General features: G+C 39.7%; 1 protein-coding gene across 2 annotated transcripts in view; it reads left to right on the forward strand.

The window, feature by feature from the left end:
- CHRM3 (cholinergic receptor muscarinic 3) overlaps window positions 1-14400 on the forward strand; it is a 265164-nt gene extending 250764 nt beyond the window's left edge. For both annotated transcript variants that reach the window (XM_084261901.1, XM_084261902.1), the window contains one exon: window positions 12560-14400. In XM_084261901.1, the coding sequence (XP_084118027.1) occupies window positions 12560-14381 (1822 nt within the window). In that variant the 3' untranslated portion in view covers window positions 14382-14400. The remainder of the gene's footprint in view (window positions 1-12559) is intronic.
- The last annotated feature ends 8696 nt before the right edge of the window (window positions 14401-23096 follow it).

Here is a 23096-nt window from a genome sequence, read left to right on the forward strand (position 1 = left end):
TCTCCCAACTATAGCTGTGGTGGTAATAGCTGCACATCCTTACAGAGTGAGCCATAAGATCTATCGTAGGAAGGGGGAGGACTGGGACAGAGAATTGCTGCTCAACTAATGGAAATTACTTTTTATTTCAAGTCATTCCATTGCTGCTTTGAGGTACAAGATTCCCTATCCCAAAAGGGATGATTGCCTGCTTGCCCTCCTGGCTTCCCCTGCTGACCCAGGTTCCCATAAGGCGTTACCAGTTTGCATCTTAATAACCTTTTTTACTATGCTCCACCAGTTGTTTTACATTCTGTCATTCCTTCTGCTGTGTTTTGTAATCCATATTCCTTTTATCTTTATCCAGATTGTTGTTGATGGTACAGTTAAATTTCATGCAGGGCTCCAAGAGCTTTTAACACACAAGTATTCGCAAGCACGTACAATTTATACTGATCATTCACTTTCCCCTTCCCAATACCCTAGTCCTGGGTGCAAACCTTAACTGCACCTCTTTCTGTCCAAAGGACATCCCTTGGAGCATAGGGCAGATTTTTTTAGGAGAACACAGTGATGCTGCAGTACCAGCTTCTCTCTGTACACAGGGAACCAGCTCACAAAGTCCTGCAAACTGAGAATAGAGAATTTAAAACATCTCTGAGACTTGTTGCTCTGATCATGCAGGTCCTTCTACATTAAACCTTTCATCCTGCAAGAAATGGGAGGTAGGGTACCAAAATCAGCAACAGAGGTTTCCCTTTGTCCTTGGATCTGATGTTCATCCACAGAAATCCAAAATCCATTTACCTCATCTGGAGTCTGTCCATGAATTGCTACAGATAGTTGCCTAATTAAGACTTCTCAGTCCTAGGAGCTTTTACCCACATGTATAAGACTGCCAAGAAAAGTTGAAAAAATCAACAAACACCCTTCTGAGCTGAAACCAAATAGGGAATTCTTTTCTAATCTGAAAAACTAACTGGTCAGATGGACCCATAGCAGCCTGAAGTACAGGCCACTGAGAAACTGAAGCGTAAAAGTGGGGCAGCTTGCAAGATAAAGACAGATGAATGGAAGGAAATATTTAAAGAAGTGTTAATACTCCTTTTTTTGGGGCTATGAGGCTCAGTGAAACCACATGCAACATCCATTCCTATTCTTAGTCCAAATATTAAAATTCCTCTGACCTTTCAAGGCAAGAGATAGGTGCAGATTCTCTTTCTAATAGCTTTCCACTTCCCTTCTGGAAGTAGCATATTCTGCTTGCTATGTGAGGAACCCTATCAAAGATGGGAGAAATACTTTCCTTCAAATTTAGCTAGGAGTCCTGATTCTAAGTCTTTTCTTGATTATCCTACACTAATGGGTTTGCAAAAGCAGGTTTTGTAGGCTTGAGGAAGCAAATGCAAGCAATCATGAGTCCACTTTACCTTCTTATTTTAGAAGCAAAATCCTGTTACTTAGATAACGACCTTTGCAGCTGATGTAATTATACCTCCCTTTCTTCCTATTTGCCATGTCAGAATGCAGGAATCCTCAGAAACAGCAGTGAGGAGGGAGTGCAGAGTACCCTCAGTGCATTAGCTAGTTAGGGAGTAGAAAACTTGTAGCCTAGTAGATGAGTATGTACCTTCTGATTTTATAAAGCAGTCTGATTTGTTGATGGAATGACTGTAACATTTTGGAAGCATGCAGACAAAAGCCTGCAAAGAAAAAGTTGAAGATTGTTCCTTTTGCAAAACCGCATATGCAAAACTCGAAGAGTGCCTGTGTGTTATTTAAATCAGATTTGAAGCATCCTTTTGAGGTAAGATGATACTATTTTAAAGATCTGTGTAAGTCAGACCTCCTGTAGTGTGTGGAACTGTCTGTGACAGGATGAGGAATACACTTGAAATCCACAGTTAACTTACTTAACTTTGAGTCCTTTTTTCCTACCTCAGCCTTGTGCCCACTTTATTACATGCCTCCTACAACTGTAAGGCAAGAGGGTCTCAAAGAAACCTGTGGTCTGCTCTTCAACTGCAATTACTTGCTGGGGCAGGTCAGTTTTGCCCTCTGCATAACATTGCAGCTTTGTGAATGTGTATTCTTATACCAGAACTGATTTTTTTAAGACTGTAATTTGAAAACTTAAAACTCTGGATATATTTCAAGTAGGCAGAAAAGGCAAGAAAACAAATATATAAAGGCAAGAAAACAAATATATATCAACCTAAAGGAATGCCACTAGGAAGAAGCGGGCCCCACGACGAGGGTTACTAACAGGCATTTATGTAGAACAACTCAAATTTTTCATTAGCACCTCCTCCCTCTCTGCCAAGACTATTTTCATGGGCATGCCTCCGTATATCTTGCTGTGTAATGCAAAATAGCAACTAGCCAAAAAAGAATAATCCAATCTTGCAAACAAACCCTAAAGATTATAGCATTGCAGTGTTCAGTTATTTGGCTCTATCTGACTAAAGAACAATTGCTTACATGCGTTAAAATCAGCAGGGCCTGCTACGACTGATTCACCAGAGACATTATGTGGCAGCACACTTAGAGGAGGTTGGAGTTTGGAGTAGGCCTTTTTGATTGTTACAGAATTTCTCCAGGACTTTCAGGTGTGTCTATTCTGGGAGTGGGGGGAAGAAAAAAAAAGGAAAAAAAAAGTTTAAGTTCGACTACAGCATGAAACTCAGTTATCAGTAATTTGGCTGATTCAGATCAATATTTGGATGGGAGATATTTCTTTCAGTTGCTCTCCCTATCAAGGAATAGATATAATTGGGTTATAATTCCCATGTATAAGACACAGGATATTTGAGAGACTAGTTAAGATTTCTTTGGGAAGACCAGACTTTTGCTTCTGAATAACTTCTGTGCCACCTAGTGGGTACCAAGCTAATCTTTTAAACACATGTGAAGATTGACTTAAAAATACACCATTAAACAATGAAGCATAGGATTTATAAAATATTTCCAGTAACATGTTGTAACAAACGATTTTCTCCTTTCATCCCATTTATTACCAAGGTGAGAAAAGTAAAAAAATACTCTGTTTTAATTATATCAGGGCATTTTGCTTACAATTTTATTGAAGAAATGTAATTAATAAAAAGGCTACAGACAGAGTGCTTCACCTTCTTGGCCATAGGTCCATTCCTTAATAAATTACAGGCAGCTTTCATATGCTTTTATGCTTTGATCACATGATCAGTATGAAAGGATATCCCCAAATCTCAACTGTCGGGAATTTCCATTCCATAATACAATTAAATAAACAGTCACACTGAAAATGTTATATTCTGACCAACTCTGCCAATGTTCACATAGTAGCAAAATAAAATTCATGTTTAGAGCATTATTTAGAACAAGTAAGTACTATGATTAAAACTATAACATTCTGACAAAAAGTTTCTATCATAAAATTTCTTTTTCGTTATAAGTAGTTGCAGTGTGCAAATATCTATACAGATTTAATGAGTTAATAGCATTTTTTTCCTTTAGCTGAAACCCCTCAACAGTTCTTTTTTCCTTTGAGCTTTTTAAGCAAACCATCTGTCTAGTGTGGGAGGATTGGTTTTGCCGCAGTAGATGGCAATAATATTTCAATCACCAAAGTCAATAACAATAAATTTCCCTTAATAGAATGTTTCCTAACATTGTTCAAGTCACTTTATTGCATCTTTTGTAAATTGCCAAACTATCCATCATCAAGGAAAGCTATAATAGGTGGTCTGTGTTTCTAGCACCTGCATGCAATGCCACAATTTCAGTATAAATGTAGCGGTCAGCAAAAGTACAGATCAGAGTCTCTTAGGATTCGATCAGTCTCAAGAGAACTTTAAACTCTCAAGTGATTTTACACACATAAATGATGTATGTTAGAGATCTGGACCAGGACCTGGATACCAGGACCTGACACCAGGTAACATGACATCTGGACCGTAGTCTTGAAATAGCTCTTTGCCAGACTTCGACATAAATGGAAACATACTTTGTTATTTTCCTTAAGTAAATTTAAAAAGTGGATCTCATCTGCTTTCAGCAGCCTTTGTAACAAAATATCTGAGATTCAGCTTGAAGCTGACAGAAAATCAGTTTCTGAAGAACAAAACCCATAGGTTTTGAAAAGGCAGAAAATCAAAACTGTGGTTTGAGTTTTTATTTATGTTTTCCAGTTTAGGCTATTTCTTTTTTCCTCAGTGGAAAAGATTTCCAGAAAAAAAAGTATTTTCCATTTTCTCGTTTCAAGGCTTGACAGCATTTTGTCGTTTCATTTTCTTCTTGCAGACAAATGAAATTTAGAAGAGTGTGTCAGGTGTCAAGTGAGCTTCTTTAAAGCTCACTGCCCAGGCTCTCTGTCTTCTTTGATACTTGAAAAATGTTTGTACTGTTTTCCAGTTTTCCCTGCTTCTATATTGTGTCAGGTAGCAAAAAATAAAGCAAAAAAAGGATTTATTTTTATGGTACAATCCATTGATTGTTTTGTTTTAAAGCAGTTCTGTTCAAGAGAGATCTGCTGCTGGGGTCTGGTTTTCCCTGTAAACGTTCTTCAAGGCTAATATTCACATTAAATAAGGATTTTAAAGGCATTCAAGGTTTACTAAAAGTAGGGCTGGGTTACAAATACAGTAAAACATACTCATTTTAGCTAGCATTGGTAAGAAGCCCGTTGTCATATTAATTTGCTCAAACTAGATTACTTTTATAGAGAAGAATGCCATTGTAGTAAGTGGGAAAATTATCTGTGGTGTCAATTGACAATGTTTTATTAAGTGATCGTTGAGTTCACAGTGAAATTTTAGATCATGAATTCAATTCAACATCATAGTAAAAAATAAAATAATACGCAATCCTATGTAAAGAAATATATATATATATATATTAAAATTCAACATAAAGTCTCTAAGATGGAGACGTTTTTACTGAAAGAAAAAAATATGCACCCCTCATGCATAAGTAAGATAATTAAATGGCTGGCATTCTTCTTTCATCTCAATCTAATATCATGTTTAAATTCAACATAACAACCAGCCCAAACCTCTCTGTCCCTAGCTGCCCACAAAGTTGATGGGTTGCTCAAGTGAGTAAAACTCTCAGTATTTATTTGCAATTCTAACTATGTTTCTGACCACGTGTCTGTTTTCTCCAATATCAATTAGACAGATGGGATGTAATTTTAATAAAGCTCTCTGAAAGAGACACTGCCTGGAATGCAAATAATTTCCTCTCTTCATAAGAATGCACCTGGTAGATATAATTATTTGAGCTGGTAGTCAATATTTACTGTAATCTTAATTAGGCAAGGCCTAATTTGCTCTGGTTTTCAAACACTCAAAAACTGTACACGCATCCAAAGTCAGGCTTTGGAAGGTTTCGCTTTGTTCTCTGCGAGTTCTTAGGATGATAACCACAAGAAAGAGACGTGTGGTACCTTCAGTGCTCGACCTGGTGAACCTTCACTGCCCGTAGGCCATATCACAGCTCAGGTCAGCAGCTCATTTCCAAAGCTTCTCCAGGAAATTGTTTTAGAGGATTTCAGGACAGAGTTACTTTGAAACTGGAAGTCAGGGAACGAATGAGTATCTAGTCACTGAAGATAAAGAGTAAATAAATAATCAATAGCACAGAAACACGTATTCAGTAGAGGTGGAGATCCATTAAAATCCCTGTCCTTTTGACTAGGCAGAGTAGGATGCATGTTTGTTTTATATGGCACATTTGAAAAAATTTTGCAGGAAATTACACAGTTCATGTAACAGAATCTTAAATGGAAGTCTGAAGCACAAGGATCAGAAATACACATCTAGGTTTTTGAAAGGGCAACACATGCAACATGTCAGATTTTTATTTTTCTTTTCTGGTCCTAGTTTTAACACAGTATTTATTCTTACTTTTGTAGCTGTGTAAATAAGCAGATACGTATTTCCAATTAAATCCCTGGCCTTTCCAACACATTAGTTTTCAAAGTTACATTTCTATCATAATATAAAAGCCCTCAGTGAAGGGTTCATGCTACATGAGATAAAGTGTTTGAAAGAGCAAATTTTGTGTAAGCAAACACAGCACAAGCAAGGCCTGCAGTGGATGCTGCAGGTGCAGCTGGGTGGTACAAACATGAGCCTCTCGCTCCAAGTGGAGGGGATGCTAAAAGTTTGGCAGAAGATAATTGGCAAATTAAGGCCTAAAAGAGGCTCTTTCCATGGCCCAGCTTTAGATACCAGATTTTCTGGTTGTGTTATACGGGCACTCTCTGGTGCTCCCAGTGTGGCGTCCTTTTGGGTCCCAGGAAGAACACTTGAGGCAGCATCCCCCTGCCCCTCCTCCCTGGGAGGGATGCTGATGGCGGGGCAGCAAGGGAGAGGGATCAGGTAGCTTGGTGCTGTGCATTAGGTTCTCAAAATTCTCTCCAGAGTAATGAAAACACCACATATGAGTAAAAAAATTAGTTCCTAGTTTGCTCATGCTGGACCACTCACACTAACAGCAGCAACACAGTAAGTAAATAAGCAAGTCTTATTTATTAATTACAAAAGTGATTTTAAAGCACTGGCACTAAATCTAGGTAATTTTAGTAAGAACAAGCAAAAGTCTTTATGGATGGAAAAATGAAAGAGCTTGGGCTGAAGTGTTAGTGGGATGTGTTTGACTCAGCTTCATCTATATCAAGTTGATAGCTAATTAGTGAAAGATGCAGTCTTTCCTTATAGCAATATTTGGACTAATGTGACAAAAGTATGTGTGGATGTAACAGCAAATATATATATATAAATATGTGCGTGTGTGTATGTGTGTGTATATATGTATTTATGTGTATATATACATGCATATATGTATATATATATATTAAAATATATACATATACTTTCATCTGCAGATATATACACACTTGTACTTTTGTCACATTTTCTACGTGACATAATTGTATGTATATATTCTTAGGTGTACACACATATATATAAAAAAGTATAAGGGTATGTCAGCTATTCATCTGTATGTACTGTGAACGTGCAGGCCAACTGGCTAGGATCTTTCATAACAGGATTAATTGCTATGGTGCTGTACCTTCTTTGGCTCTTTGCATCTTCTGCAAAGCTGCAAAACTATATTGAGTGTAATTTATTTATTCGTCGGTACATCATGGAAAATCTGACCCCCCATTCACTGATAATTACACTTTGATTCCTGTTATGACATTCACGTTCATAAGGAATCCTGTATCTTGTGCAACCTTAGCTGTAAATTCTATAATCTGCTATAAAATGAATGCAAAATTCTGAATGCTAGTGTGAATACTTGCATCTTCAGTTTTTTCATTTCAAGTTTTTAATTTTCTTTTGTGTTTTGGGAAAAAACCACACTATGTGTGATTGGAAAAATAGGTACATGTAATCTTGGGAATAATTTCAGGAAAATTTAAATTCATATAAATTTTTATTTCACCAAATACTAGGTTTGGAGCTAGCAGTTTAGCTAAATGCTAAGTGAAGCATTCTAAAGGCTTGATTTCTCCACTGCATGGAGTTCTCTGCTGTTCAGGCTAATGTGTATGCAACAGCAATGCAGAGAAAAACAGAAAAATAAAGCAAGCCATTTTCTTGTCTGTGGAAACAGATGAGACGTGAAATTCTTCACTCATCAAGGCTTGACCATTTTGAGCTCACATACGGCCAAGCCTGTAGAGGTCTGTCTGACTGCCCTGGAGATGTGTCTTACAGCCCTTCAAGGACAGCAAGAAAACAGATTTCTCTGAAGAAAAATGGTGGTGGGGTGCTTGTGAATAGGAAGGTTTAAAGAAAGGAAAAAGTATGGTAAACTGACATGTGAAGATTTATCAAAACTGCTGAAACACGAAACAAAGAGAGAGAAATGAAATGCAGTGAGAATGTGTGACAGGACTATTCCTACCACCTATTCTGTTTCATTTTCTGTTTACAGCAATGTGCAATGAATTGAGCGATATAAAAATTCAGGCTTTTAAACCTGTGTTATAGCCATTTATTGAAATTAGTGACCATTTGGAGCTGCCTTCTTCCCTTCCAGTGGGTGTTAGTGGGCTACCGCACCTCTCAGTCCCTCCGGACATGTGTGCAGCGTGGCACAGTCATGCCCATACTCTGCCTACACTTGCCCCGACTAGCGCTGAGAAGTGTACGGTGCCTCTGGTGCTCTCTGGCCTGTACAGTTCACAAGGTGTTACTAAAAAGCAGAAACAAGAAGAAAAAGCACGGTGAATAGCGCAGTGGTAATCCTGGATAAGCAATTACATATTCTTGGGACTAAAATATTTTCCTTTGTTATTCCCTGGCTTCGAAGTACAACCTCGTGTATCATATCAATTGTTTGTAAACTCTTACAGAATCATAGAAACATAGTATATCCTGAGTTGGAATAAGGATCATCAAGTCCAACTCCTGGCTCCACACAGGGCCAGACAGGTCAGAGCATGTGACTGAGTGCATTGTCCAGGCGCTCTGGAACTCAATCCAGCTCGGTGCTGTGACCACTTCCCTGGGGAATCTGTTCAGTGCCGGACCACCCGCTCAGTAAAGAGCTTCTTCCTAACAGCCAACCTAAAGCTCCCCTCTCACAGCTTCCTGCTGTTCCCTTCCAGTTCAATCCCTGGTCACCAAAGGGAGGAGATTGGCACCTGCCCCTTCGCTCCCCCACATCAGAAGCCATAGACCACTATGAGGTCTGCCCTCAGCCTCCTCTTCTCCTGGCATCTTGGTGTATAAACCTGTAATTCTTTCACAGTTTGGTCTGTTTCCTTCACTCAGGCTGTGCTGCAATGTTCATTTTACCAAAAAATTTGTGACTGCTTTCTCACTTGGTCAGATGCCATTCTGTCGCAGAGCCTGGCTTTTCCTTAGACCCAGGATATCCTCTTACTCCCTGTAACCCCTTCCTACAGAGAAAGCAGAAAGTGCATGGCAGCTTTTGGAAAATGACAGATAGCAGCTTGCTTTGGCTTCCTAAAGGGAAGAAAATGGAGTTTTGCTGATTTGGCATGTTATGGGGTTGCTGGTGCTGGTACTGATAGCTTTTTTCTGCGCGGATGAACATATGGGTAATACATTTTTATTGAATTAAACAGTTTGATTGCAGGAGCTTGTAGAAGAGCCAGAATAAGAAGAGGCTGCACTCATCATCCGGCTGGCATTTCCATTTTATCAAATAGTCCAGTCAGTCTGAGTTGAGGGGTCCCCTTGTCGCCGGAGATCTTAAAAATGCTGCATTCCAGCTTGCAGGATGGCACTGGACCACAGAGAGCTGTCAATGCATTGCTTTCCCTCTCCACTCCCTCAGTTTCTGGAAGGCTGAGGACTGTGCAGGTGCTAACAGTGGCTTAGAGAAGTAACTTAGAGAAGTTATTTTAAAGTCCAGGGATGGGAGAACTGACCTGAGGAGTGAAGGTTTGGTTCTGGCACTTGCTCAGCATCTGAAAGGCTGCAGCTGAGGGAGTTTTCCCAGGCTTCCGGATGAGTCTTTTGTATCATGGCATTTCTGAAGGGATTTATTGGTTAATTTACATTGAAATTCCATTTCAAAGCCAACAATTAAACAGAATTCACAATTACTTTATGGACTATGTGGTAGATAGTGCAGTGTTTGCACATTAATTTAGCCAAGATTATTTGTATCTTTTATGCAGTAGTTGTTTTGCACTTCCAAGGCTAACACTTAAGTTAGTTTATGGTTGTGTTATGCAATGAAAATGGGAAGTACTACCGAACTGTCAACTATTTTTATTTCTTGGTAATACTGTTATTTCTAACATCACTTCTAAGTGATGCTGGTTTTTATTCTATGCCTTGTAGTGGAAGTTGCATATCCTTTATCAGTATCTTCTGTCTGATCCTTTCTTGTGTATTACAACATCCCAGCTTGTCTTTGTCTTTTTTTATGGAAAAGCAGCATAATTGCCATCTAAGCTTAGTCAGGTATCTCAATCACTCCTTGACCATGTTGGCCACCTTGTAGAGTTTTTACAGTGTATGTCTGCGGAGGGGATGCTTTCTGGCTTTCATCCTCTGCTCTCTGTTCCCTAATGTCCGAGAAGGAAGGTCTGTACCCTATAACATTAATCATTTCTGGCGTGTATTTAGCAAATATCATTATTCCAGATCTCTCTTCGTACTATTCTGGTTTTGACTTCATCCTATCTGACCTCATCCTATCTGGAAAAGCTGCCTGTTTCCTAAGTAAAACACCGTAAGAAGGATGGTTTCCAGCAATCCTGTTTGAGTCTTAAGATTTTTCCCTGCTGTGACTAACCACCCTGGCCCATAAAACAACTGGCACGAACATTGTCAACACTTGCTTAAGTAGCTGCTCACAAGCGAGCTGTGTTTTTGTTTCACCCACACAATGGAAGAGCCAAGCCAAGCTTGAATATTGCTTCACTGCCTTCTTCAAAGGAGAACCTTATTGTACATTGGGTTTCCGTGGGCATTTCCTTTGTGATTTTTGAGTATGTGGGATCTCCGCTTTTATAAAGATGTAAATGAGTGCTCTCTTCGGTCAAGGTGAAGGAGTGTGCTGGTGTAAGTGTGCCTGGGGGTGTGTGAATGGAAGCAAGAACCTGCTTCTCATCCAGACCTCTGCTTGCCTTTTTGCAAATGACTTTCTACAGACTTTCATCTCGTTAGCGGAGGTGGGATGAGTCTATCTCTCTCACAGTATAGATTTGATTTCTGCAGCTTCTCTGAATCAATATGACAGGGATCAGAGAGGGTGTGTTGCTGTATGCTTGCTGGCATGAACTACACCAGCTCCATAGTCAGAAGTGGTATATCTTGAATAAAAGAAAAAGTATGTTTGGTCCCACAGCTTCCCTAACAGATGGCAAGGACATGGTGAAATTTTTTCAGAAAAGCCTGTTTAGATTTTCTCAGGAAAGGAACAATTAAAATGGTAAAAAATATTGAACATTTTAGAGGAGAAGCTTGAAAAAAATTCCACAATGTCTTTTTACCTTTTTTGGAATTGCTTCAACCTTCAAATTTTCAATCTATCAGGAGAAGAGTTAAAGTTAGCTGTTTGATTTCCCAGAGCAATATTTACTGTGGCTATTATTATGTTATTGCTGTGTTCGCATCCTGTCTGATATAATGATGTATGCATTAAATGTGGATTGAATTAGATTAGGCTAAGGCAGCAGCATTATATCCTTGTCTTACTATTAATAAAGAGAAAGATGATTAGTATTTCATTTATGGTAAATATCAAAATATGGGTGAGTGTGAGTTAGATATTGTGCGTGGGCTAAGGAATTACTGGTTTATTTAGTGCATATGTCACAGAACCCAATTCATTTAAAGTCACATAGTATCTTACAGTTTGCTAGCAAAACCAAGTACAGTTCAAGGGAAAACAGGATTTAGAAAATAATTAGCAAATCAAAACATCCTCTTAAATATTTTATGTAACACCAGTACACTGCGCTACTCATGATCTCATGCCATAATATATTGACTCAGAAAGAATTCACAGTTGGAAAACTGTTAACAAACCTTTCTTTTTGACAGCATATTTTGTTTAACATTTACTGTCAGTGCTGGACTTCTGCATCAGAATTCTTGCTGCTTGATGATGTAATTGATTTATTACAACAAATCTAGTCAGTTGACCATGGAATTTATTGGAATAAGGGAAATGCAAATTCCTATTCTAAGCATGTCTTAAATTTTACATAAGTACTTGGGAAACAGGATTAAGACTTAATTATGAATCCCTTTCATGTTTTTTTTTTCCTCTTTTCCTAAAGTGTTTAATGATTGCTTTGACATACATCTGCCAAACATGTCTTCCTGACTCTAGAGACCACGTTTTCAAAGGGAATTTTAACGTGTTGCCCCAAAGACATTTTGAAGTCATTAGATGTACAAAATCCTTAGTCCAAGTATTAAAATGTGCATGAAAAATTAATAGTGGCATGTGAAAAAAGTGCTAATGAGAACTTATAGTACCTTTATCAGGTAGCTCAAATGTAGATGAAAAGAAGATCTTTGCAACCTCACATAGGGTTAGAGTAGCTTGGCACAGTGAACTGATGCCAGCTTGTGTCTTGATAGTTTCAGGAAAGACAGAACAATATTTTTGCTTGCTGTTAGCTGTAGCTGGAGGCAGCAAAGTCTGGGGCTGTGATTTCCTGGTGCCAGGGTAGCACTGGGAACCAACATTGGTTCAGACTTGGAGGATTTGTGTCTCTGTGTGCCTGGCATTTAGTTTTTGAAGGCTCCGGGATAGTGGGCTGTTGAGAAGTAGAGTACAGGGCTGATCCAGCATGGAGCTTTTTAATTCAGAGTTTGAGGGCATTTTATTACTACTCTGGGTTCACATTTTCCCAGGCTTTTGGTTCTTCTGTGACTGGATGTTTTTAAGGGAACAGTGTGCAATTACTATGAAGAGCTGAGATTAACCACAGCTGTCAGCTGAATACTACCAGGTACGCCTCTGATTTGGAATGTGTCACAGGCGGCTTGGCTTTTGAAGACATTTCTCATTTTATGTAGGAGTATGCAGGCAACTGTCTATTTACCATCTTCACTTGTTTTTTGTTTTTTTTTTTTTTTCCCTGCTGCAGACTATGTCAGAGAGCCACAATGATCATGCAAAATAACAGTTCAGCCTCGCCCCTATTTTCGAATGTGAGCTCCTTCTGGAAGAGAGATTCACATGGACCAGGACTCCTTGATGAAGCAGCATCACTCATTGGCAGCTATGATTTCCCTCAGACCACGGAGAGTTTTTCCTTCTCCACCATGGAATCAAAAAACAGGTCCCTAAATTCCACGAGCACAGACCCACTGGGTGGACACGCTGTCTGGCAAGTAGTTTTGATTGCTTTCCTCACAGGGATCCTTGCACTGGTGACCATCATAGGAAACATCCTAGTGATCGTTTCGTTTAAGGTTAACAAACAACTGAAAACGGTCAACAACTACTTCTTGTTGAGTCTTGCTTGTGCGGATTTGATCATCGGTGTTATTTCTATGAATCTTTACACCACATACATCATCATGGACCACTGGGCTTTGGGAAACTTGGCCTGTGATCTTTGGCTCTCCATTGACTATGTCGCCAGTAATGCCTCTGTTATGAATCTCCTTGTCATAAGTTTTGACAGGTACTTTTCCATCACCAGGCCGCTTACGTACAGAGCCAAACGAACAACCAAAAGGGCTGGGGTGATGATTGGTTTAGCCTGGATCATCTCTTTTGTTCTTTGGGCCCCTGCCATCTTGTTCTGGCAGTATTTTGTTGGGGAGAGGACTGTGCCTCCTAATAAATGTTTCATCCAGTTTCTAAGTGAACCTATCATCACTTTTGGCACTGCCATAGCTGCCTTTTACTTGCCAGTCACCATTATGAGTATTTTATACTGGAGGATCTACAAGGAGACCGAGAAACGCACCAAAGAGCTAGCAGGGCTACAGGCTTCCAGCAGTGAAGCAGAGGCAGCACGCTTTGTACACCAGACAGGCAGCTCCCGGAGCTGCAGCAGCTATGAGCTGCAACAGCAGAGCATGAAACGCTCCACCCGAAGGAAATACGGACGCTGCCACTTCTGGCTCACCATGAAGAGCTGGGAACCCAACACCGACCAGGGGGACCAAGAGCACAGCAGCAGTGACAGCTGGAACAACAACGATGCTGCTGCCTCCCTTGAAAATTCCGCCTCCTCTGACGAAGAAGATATCGCTGCAGAGACCAGAGCCATCTACTCAATCGTGCTGAAGCTTCCTGGTCACAGCGCCATCCTCAATTCCACGAAACTACCCTCCTCGGAAGATTTGCATGAGTCAGCAGATGAACTTCAGAAATCTGACACGGAGTCAAAGGAAAAGAAACCCAAAAAATTGCATCCTCCTAAAAGTGTTCAGGATGGTGGAAATTTCCAAAAGAGCTTTTCTAAGCTTCCGATTCAGCCAGGGTCAGCAGAAACAACCACAACTTCTGATGGCATCTCATCAGTGACCAAGACATCTGCAGCCTTGCCCTTGTCCTTCAAGGAAGCAACTCTGGCAAAAAAGTTTGCCTTGAAGACCAGAAGTCAGATCACAAAACGAAAACGAATGTCACTTATCAAAGAAAAGAAAGCGGCACAGACACTCAGTGCCATTTTGTTGGCCTTCATCATTACCTGGACCCCATATAACATCATGGTTCTGGTGAACACCTTTTGCGACTGTATCCCTGAAACTTTCTGGAACCTGGGGTACTGGCTTTGCTACATCAATAGCACCGTGAACCCCGTGTGCTATGCACTGTGTAACAAAACATTCAGAAACACTTTCAAGATGCTACTGCTGTGCCAGTGTGACAAACGGAAACGACGAAAACAGCAGTATCAGCAAAGGCAGTCCGTCATTTTTCATAAGCGGATCCCTAGGGAGGCTTCATAGAGTAGTATTTTTTAAACAATTTAACAAATAACGAAGGGGGGATGGGATGGGATGGGATGGGATGGGATGGGATGGGATGGGATGGGATGGGATGGGATGGGATGGGATGGGATGGGACGGGACAGGACCAGATAGGATGAGATGAAACAGGACGGGATAGGAAGGGATGGAATGGGATGGGTTGGGGTGGGAGGGTGGTTCCCGGGTGCTGATTCAAACATTTAAACATCAAGACATGAAAGCAGCTGCCAGGCTTATGTATCCTTTTAATAAATCAAGTTTAATATAAAAATCAAATCTGCATTCAGCAAAAACTAACAAACTTCGACGTTTTTACTAAGGAATAAAAGACTTAATAAAGTTTTCCTACAAATTTGCAAGAAGCTGTATAGCAATTATAAACCCATTACTGATCTGCCCAGCTCTTTGATTATAATCAACTCTGGGATCTCAGGTAAGCACATCTAGCTAGCCCAACTCTTCTGTTTCCAAGGAATCCAACAACTTTCAATTCAAATCACATACAGATGTAGCAAGCTAGCGAAACAGGATTATAAAATTATTTGAGACACTGTATAGGTTGAAAAATTGCTTCTTGTCCAGGTAGAGCTTCCTGTCTACTTCTCTTCTGGTGTATTGTTAATTATAACCCCGATTCCTGATTGCCAAGTATCTGTGTGTGCAGCTCATGTTTTATATATGTGTGTGTGTGTGAGTGTGTATGTATGCATAACATACATTCACACCTGTAAAATGCACACATACCAGGAAAGAGGTGATCTATTGTTCTAGGTTTTTATAGGGCCTCCCATCACGATTACACGTGAATGAAATTAATTTTTTTTTTAAATCAGAAAATCACATTATAAATAGAGATGTCATTCTTTGCCCCCTGAAATTCAAGTTTATCTTTGAAAGCAAAAGATGGTATCCACATTTCAAATGGAGAGAACCAAAGCATAGCCTGTGAGCCTAGCAGTCTACCGAATTTTGTAATGGGGCACGCTCCCAATAAAACCTTAATCTTGAGCACAGTATCTCCTCCCCCCCGCCCCGAGTTATCACACCTCTCCAAAAGATATGAAGTTGAAAGGGATTGAAGGCCACATCCAAGGCAGAGTGCAAAGTTATCTTTTTAAGTTGTAGGATGGCAAGAGCCCACATCTGGGCCGTAGAGCGCTGATGCTCGAAGGGAACCTGCTGCTCAGGCACCAGGCGGGCACAGCCATTGGCAGGAGCCCCATTTTGTGTTCAGGTGGCTTCACTGCTCACAGGGCACACATGGACACTATCCAGAGCTGCACCACCCTTCACACAGCCAGCTCAGAACCAAGGCACGGTATCCATACAGCTTCCAATGAAAGTTTAATTTTCTGTCTTAACTTGCTGGAGCCCCCCCCCAGCACCGCCGCCACTGCCCAGGTCATCTTCAGATGCAAAAGATTTGTGTGAAAAAAAAAAAGCTTTATTTTTGCACATGAAGGATGCTCACTAAAAAGGGTTTATTTTCCGGAATCTGCTTTAAAAATCATAAGAAGTGCACCTAGATCTGTTTAATGCCAGGTTATTCGGTGATACAAAAACATGGATATTGCCAATTTGTAACCTGGTGATTTTTTATAAAGAAAATTCTAAAAGGGCTTTAATATTTTTAGCTTAGACATGACCAGTATTTCCTGGTATTTGTGATGTGGTCTGCACCAAACATGATTTATAAAAGTCAGAGATCCCTTGGGGAAAGGATTGTACTTTAAACTATTGTTCCAAATCTGACTTAGTTACATGGTGAAAGATAATATTGTATTCTCCTTTGAACTGACCAAATCTTTTTTGTTTTTATTATTATTGCTTAGACTCTTATTTTGCTGAAAATAAAACAAAACAAATACCTTGTTTTACAAAGGGGCATCAGTGTTGTGAACACAGAACTGATGTAAAAGCTGCTTTTGTATTCAGTGTGAGATGGTGTTTACAGATGATTTTGACAACAGTGGAAATATATTAAATGGTGTCTGTGTATCTGAACTATTTAATTTTGTGTTATGTTCATATGAAGAAATATTTATACATACTTCACCAAATGTTTTATTTAATGTTGATAAATATTGCTCTTCAGTCTTCAGCTGTAGTGTCCTTTTAAAGTGATTCATAAAGGTCTGCTTGAGCAATGAATAGAGTATACCTAGCTTTCTCGTCACTAAAACAAATAACTCTTGACATACCAATCTTTCTTTTGTATGAGTTGTTTAAAATGTCTATGTAAAGGTAAGCTTGTAAATGATATTGCAAGACTACTGCAAGTACAAGTTTAGTATAAAACACAAAAAAAGTTAAATCTTCATCTATGCGTCACAAGTGCGTTTTGAGCTGAAGAGACCCAGAATTGGTTTACCGGTTTTGGTGGCCACATACAACCAAAGACTTACAAGGCACCCATGTTGCAAAGAAAACCAGTGACCTTTATTTATAGAAAGAAGCATATATTTGAAATATATTCATTACTCAAGTTGACCTAACTAATGTTTTAACATTTAAATATATATCTATATCTATATATATTGCCATGTTATTATCTTCCGATATTTAGAGTAGTGCTGTGCCCCTAATACACAAAATGTGAGAGCATGTAAGGAAGCCAGAGTTTGTCAGGGGGATTTATGATATATTATTATTGATTTTGCAATGGGAAACTATTATTTTTAATGAAGTTAAGCTTCCTTGAAAGCGGCTGTCACCACTGTTTACATAAGAGGAAGAGTTAAAACCTTGGATTGTTTTAACAGAGAAATAAACAACCTGTCTTTTGATGTGTGAACAGGCTTTAAAATGTTATTTACAGACATCATAAGAGATGTATGTATACACATATTGTAGCATAGATCAATTTAGTTATTATTTATTTAATGGAATATGCACTATAAAATATTAAGAATTTGGCTGTGTTACAAGTACAGTGGGGATCAAATTGATTTGCATTTTATATGTCAACAAGTTTTCTTTAACCCCATGCACACACAAAAACTTTAGCTACATGCACAATTGGGTAGGGTATATTATTTACGAACACAGGTGCACACAGTAGGTTGCAGAGGAAGAACAACACATGACTGACAGGTACAATCTGACACAGCGCTACGATTAAAAAGTGAACATGATGTAACTTTTCATTGGTTTTGAGGAAAACTAAGTCAGAAACATGACAGAAAGCATCATTCTGAGGGCAGACAAACAGCTCAGTCCCATTCACGCTCCCTACACAGCACGCTGCTTTTTCAGAGACCAGGCATCATCCCTACTAGTTACAGTTGCACAAGATTGGACTCCATACGAAGAGGATCAAAAAATGGAGGTGAAAGTCATTGGGTTGTCTGGAGAAAGCTTTGTCAAACAGAGCCCAGTCAATGCCAGCACTGAACAGCTCTAAGACAACTAATTACGTTAATTGTATGCTTGGCTTTCTCAATGTAGAATTGTGGTAGTTTATTGCTTCTGCACCAGTACAGGTTTCTCAAACCTCTGATCCAAAGATCCAGGGACATATGTCATGGTGCATGAAGGACTTAATCCTCTCCCAGCATAACACACTTCCTGCAAATGTAAACTGCAGATCTGTGTGGTTCTGTTCTAAAGCTGAACAGGTATAGGTGGGAAAGGGCTGAGCAGCTCCCAGGACCTAAATCTATGGAGCTATGTATCCCAAAAAATAAATGATCTAAAGGAATACGGCAGTTTTGTGAGGATACTCACACAGATGTTCTGAGGTAGTTGGTGACCTTTTTCAATTGTCTACAACTGCACTATCTTATTTTGCTGTCTTCACAGAATCACAGAACGTTAGGAGTTGGAAGGGACCTTGAAAGATCATCTAGTCCACCCCCCTGCCAGAGCAGGATTGCCTAGACTAAATCACACAGGAATGCATCCAGACAGGTTTTGAATGTCTCCAGAGAAGGAGACACCACAACCTCTCTGGGCAGCCTGTTCCAGTGAAAAAATTCCTCCTTATGTTCTTGACTGTTCTATGTCCTTACTTCTTTTTGCAATAATACTCTAAAAAGCTTTGGCTCATTACCAAGCTTGTACAAGTCCCAAAGTACATTCGGTTTGCCTCTACAGAATGCAAACATCAAAGCAAAAGGAATCTCTTCTTCTTTTTCCCTGATCAGCAGCATCACTAATTTTGAAGTCGTCATCATGCTGCCATATACACAGTAGGGATAGTCATGGTGTATCATGCTAAGCTATTTACAAACTGCATTTCACTTGTCCCCTTGACCATCTGACTGTTTATGCATCCCTATTCAAATTTTTATTTGAGATTCCAAACCATCAGTCTCCTCCAAATGGCTCCCAGATTCTTTTCATAAAATGTGCTTTACAAGCTTGTCTTGTTACCAAGCTTTTTCTTTCCTCTCAAAAAATTCCTATGCAAAGTTGCTCTTAGACTGTCTGAAGGCATATTACTAGCTCCAGCACTTGTAGTGTTGAGTTCTGATACTTTCTTTTGTAACAGTGTGTAAGAGTTATCAAAAAGAACTGGAGCGGGATCGACATATTCCAGGTCCTTATTGGCAGAAGTGATCTGTACCACAACTTGGCTGTTCACCAAGCCTGACCTTCTTTGGGGCATCTGGGGATGAACCACCCCTAAGGACATTCTGCCAAGCCCTCACTAGCTTGAACTTCATCCAGTTCATGAATCATTCACATCTTGTAGTACATTTGAAAATTTCTAAGAACATACATCTTCACTGTGGTAGCTCTGAATACTCTTTGACCCGTGTAAATCTACAATCCCTTTTCACAACTTTCTTCCAGCTTCTGTGATTTTCTATTTTGTATCTTCCTTTAATCTTTCATATATGTACCCCTGCAAATGCCACTGCCCTTGCTTATGGAAGCAGGTCAAAGGGATCTATATTTGTAGATTGCTTCTTGTTAACACGGATAGGTACAGATGTCTGAGGTGTTCCTAACATTGGCTGTCTTTTCTGTCTCGAACTAGAGTCCCATGATACCCAAGCACTTCTATATGGAAGTTTAGCATGTGTGACATTCAGGTTTTCATAGAATTAAAAAACATATTTGATGTCACTGGCAGGTCTTCCCAGTCTTAATCAGAGAACTCCTTAACTTGTGCCACGCTGGCATTCAGGACTTTGACTACTTTTCACCACCTACGTAGTATGTTCAAATTATAACAAAGACTATGATTTTTTTTTCCTTGGGTAAGATTTTTTTAATTATTTCCAGTTACCTTCTTAGATGTGCTTGAGGGGTTTTTGCTCAATTTTAAATATTAAAATGGCTCAGGAGAGTTTCAGTTGACCCTGACAGAGATTGTTGCATGGAAAGAGCCCAGGTAATGCAGGAAAACATTAAGTGCTACTCATTTCATGGCGTATTCCAACATGTATTGTGTCATATGCATATTGTACTTATACATCGCTATGCACTATGTGTATCTCATCAGGATAACATATGTATGACACAGTACCAGGCATGTACATATAAAGAGATGCACACACATCTAGAGCAATGTATACAGATGTATGTATAAACTTATGCTGAAATTGTCACCTACAGTAAATGTTGCCTTTGGCGCCTCATCAGTTGTAACTGGACAAGGGAACTGTGTTTAAATCTACTCTGCTTAGCCACAAGAAAAGTTTCCACATCTTTCTTTAATGCACATTTTTCCAACTGTGTTGTCTTTATTTCTGAATGCAATGGTTTCAATGTATTGCACTGGCTCTTCAGACATTACCCAACATTTAGAAATGCATGGCCAGACTTCACTTATTGAGCTTTTGCTTCAATACTGCACTAGGTTTAACTCCATTAGCCTAACCAAAATCACACTGGCTTTGCCAAATGGGAGAATAAAAGGCTCTGTTTCTAACAATAGACTCTATCTAAGTTCATGTAAAAGAAACTCCTCCTGTGCTCGTGTGAACATCACTGTGAATTCTCGGCCTAGGTACAGGAATCCAGCTGCTCTTAAAACGGTTGAGGCAAATGTCACAAATACATAAAGGCAAAATAAAGCAACCCCCCACCTGAAATTATTTAAGGTAACAAGAACAGTACTTCTCCCATTAGAAATGAGAGAAAAAAATCATCATCCTCCCTCACCTCATCCTATTGCTCTGTCTTTTCTGTTGTATGGAATAATATTTTTTGTTTGCCAGTCCCACAAGTGGAACAGTGCACGCTTTAAAAGCCTCGTTTGCCTGGTAGGACTGAGAAATGCACAATATATCTAGATCATTCACCCTTTCCTGGTTTTGTAAACACTAAAATCTTGACTGAGTTTAACTAGGATGCATGATGCTGGCCCCAGGGAAGGTCTTCCGAAAATGGTGATAAAAACATTCAGCTCAACTGCAGTGAGGAGACCTAACTTTTTATCAAGCTAGTGAAGCTACACGATTTATTTAACTTGGCAGAAAGCGTGGAAAAAAAAAAAAAAAAAACCCAACCCACAAGACATTTAAAGTTTTTATAGATGTGAACATCCTCCTTGCCCAAGGGTGAATAAACACATGTAAACAGTGCCCAAAAAAGTTTGGCTTATGAATGACTCCATAAGCGAAAAGCTGGCGTCACCATCAGCTACACTAAGAGCCTGCTCAGACCTCTGTGAAGAGATCCTCTCTGTAGCAGCCTCGGACTAAATAACCAGGCATTCATACGAAAGCAGGGCTTGTTTGATGGGGTGCATACGCGTTTTCCAGAACTTGATGGGAAATTCTTACTCTCTCCAGGACAAAAGTTATTTAAGGCAGTATCTAAAAAATGCTTGAAATGCTCTGGTAATCATGGCTCATAATCAGAAAAGAAAAGGACGTTGTTGTACAGAGAGAACTTACATTTATTTTTCAAATCATTCACAGAGACGTAGTTAATTTAGTTCAGATCCTCAAAATACCTGAAAATTTTTACACTAACATGAAATAAAGACTCTGGACAAGAATCCGATTCCTTATGTGGCTTCAAAATATCCAGTCCTCTTGAGACTCTTTTCCTTCTGGATTGAAATCTTTGTGTAACAAAGCAGCTGTAGTCACTCCTCAAATACTGCCTTGCCTGGAGATGTCACAGCAATGAGGAAATGGCCTTCATTAATTTGCATTCAATGAGCCCACTTTAAGAGCTATTATCATTAGGGCACAGACCAGTTAACACCATGCGGGTAGAAGCTGCAACCTGATGTGCTTTGAGCCCTGCATAGTGTTGCAATCTGCATTGTGCAGGCACATCACGAGAAATAGACCTGTGTCCTTGGTGCCTAGCGCCTTTCCCCACTCATTACTTTCATCTTTCATATGGGCTCCATCCCTTCCCACTGAATACACCTATTGAATATACTTATTTAGTATGCAGCAACATAGAAGCATGCCTTTTTTTACTACCTGCAAAGTTATATGAAAGCTGAGGGAGCTGGAGTTAAGCAGGTTCTTTCCTCCAGTGGCATGAATTTTTCTGATTCAGAAATACATTCCATTTGCTTGCCTCATATCTTCATTTATGATGTTTATTTTACAAGTGATGTTAGGGCAAAACCTTTCCACTGTTCAGGCTGTGGAAGTATCTCTGATTAAATACTTGGTTCCTTCACTCAAAATGAGTGTGGTTTCTTGACCATCACATAACCTGAGTGAAAAATTCTGCATAGGAGGCCATAACGAGCTTTATCTCCCTCTCTGCTCACACACTTCCCTGAATATGATGGAGGGTCCTTTCAGGCTTGTTTTCAAAATAATATAGCTCCCTAAGTAGCTGCACATTTCCCTGCAGTTACCGATACTGTCTGAGGAGACCTCAGCTCATGCGTTTTGCTCCCTGCCATGAGATAGGAATGATCTGTGTGAATGCAAGGGAAACTTAAACTAATAAGCAGGTGTGCCAGGGTTGGGGTTTTTTTTGTACTCTGCACAGTGTGTATCGACTGATGCAGTATCCATCGTTAGAGATGATACACAAAGGCAGCAGATTAATTTCTGCTCTCTGAAGCAAGCTGCATAGGGAAGGATCGTTGAATTCAGTATACTCAGTGCACAGAAATGCCAGTTCCAACATTGAACCCTAAAAAAGCACCAATTGCCATTCATTGTTTTCTGAAAGAACTAAGAAAATGCTAAATATAATGGGAAGTTTTGCAGCTGGAAGGTGTACGTGTTGCGAGAGCCCAGAGGAGGAGACATCCTTTTTTTTACAGGAATTACCCCAGGGTTTCTAGAGGTATCCCCTCAACTGGTTGATGCTTACCCCAGTTCTTCCTGCCTCAGTGTCGGTGGCAGGATTTTTGCCCCTCTTCCACTCCAGAGCTCTCCACCAAGAGTCACGGGACTCCTGCCTAGGCCAGGGCTGGAAGTGAGCTTCCCCTTACCACTAGGGAAGGGTGTGGGCCACACCAGTCAAGACCAGTTGTTATGAGAAAAGACTCATAAGCTTCCTGCTTCTATTTGGAGATAGCGGGTATTTTTTGTGATAGAAACAGAGATAACATTGCGGGAATCTGATGAACGTGTTTTATGTGTTTCCTGATACGTTTTTCTGTTCCTGTGACTTGAAAGCTTTCTGTGCTGTACTTCTGATTATGGAGCAAAACAAGTCCCAGAGGCAATATCTAAATATATACATTTATATTTAAGGCTTGCATAGTTTAAATAAACTGGCATTTTCCTGGTTCTTTGTAATTTTGAAGTATAC

Source organism: Gallinula chloropus, assembly GCF_964237585.1.
Source record: "Gallinula chloropus genome assembly, chromosome: 3".
In the NCBI taxonomy this organism is placed as follows: Eukaryota; Metazoa; Chordata; class Aves; order Gruiformes; family Rallidae; genus Gallinula; species Gallinula chloropus.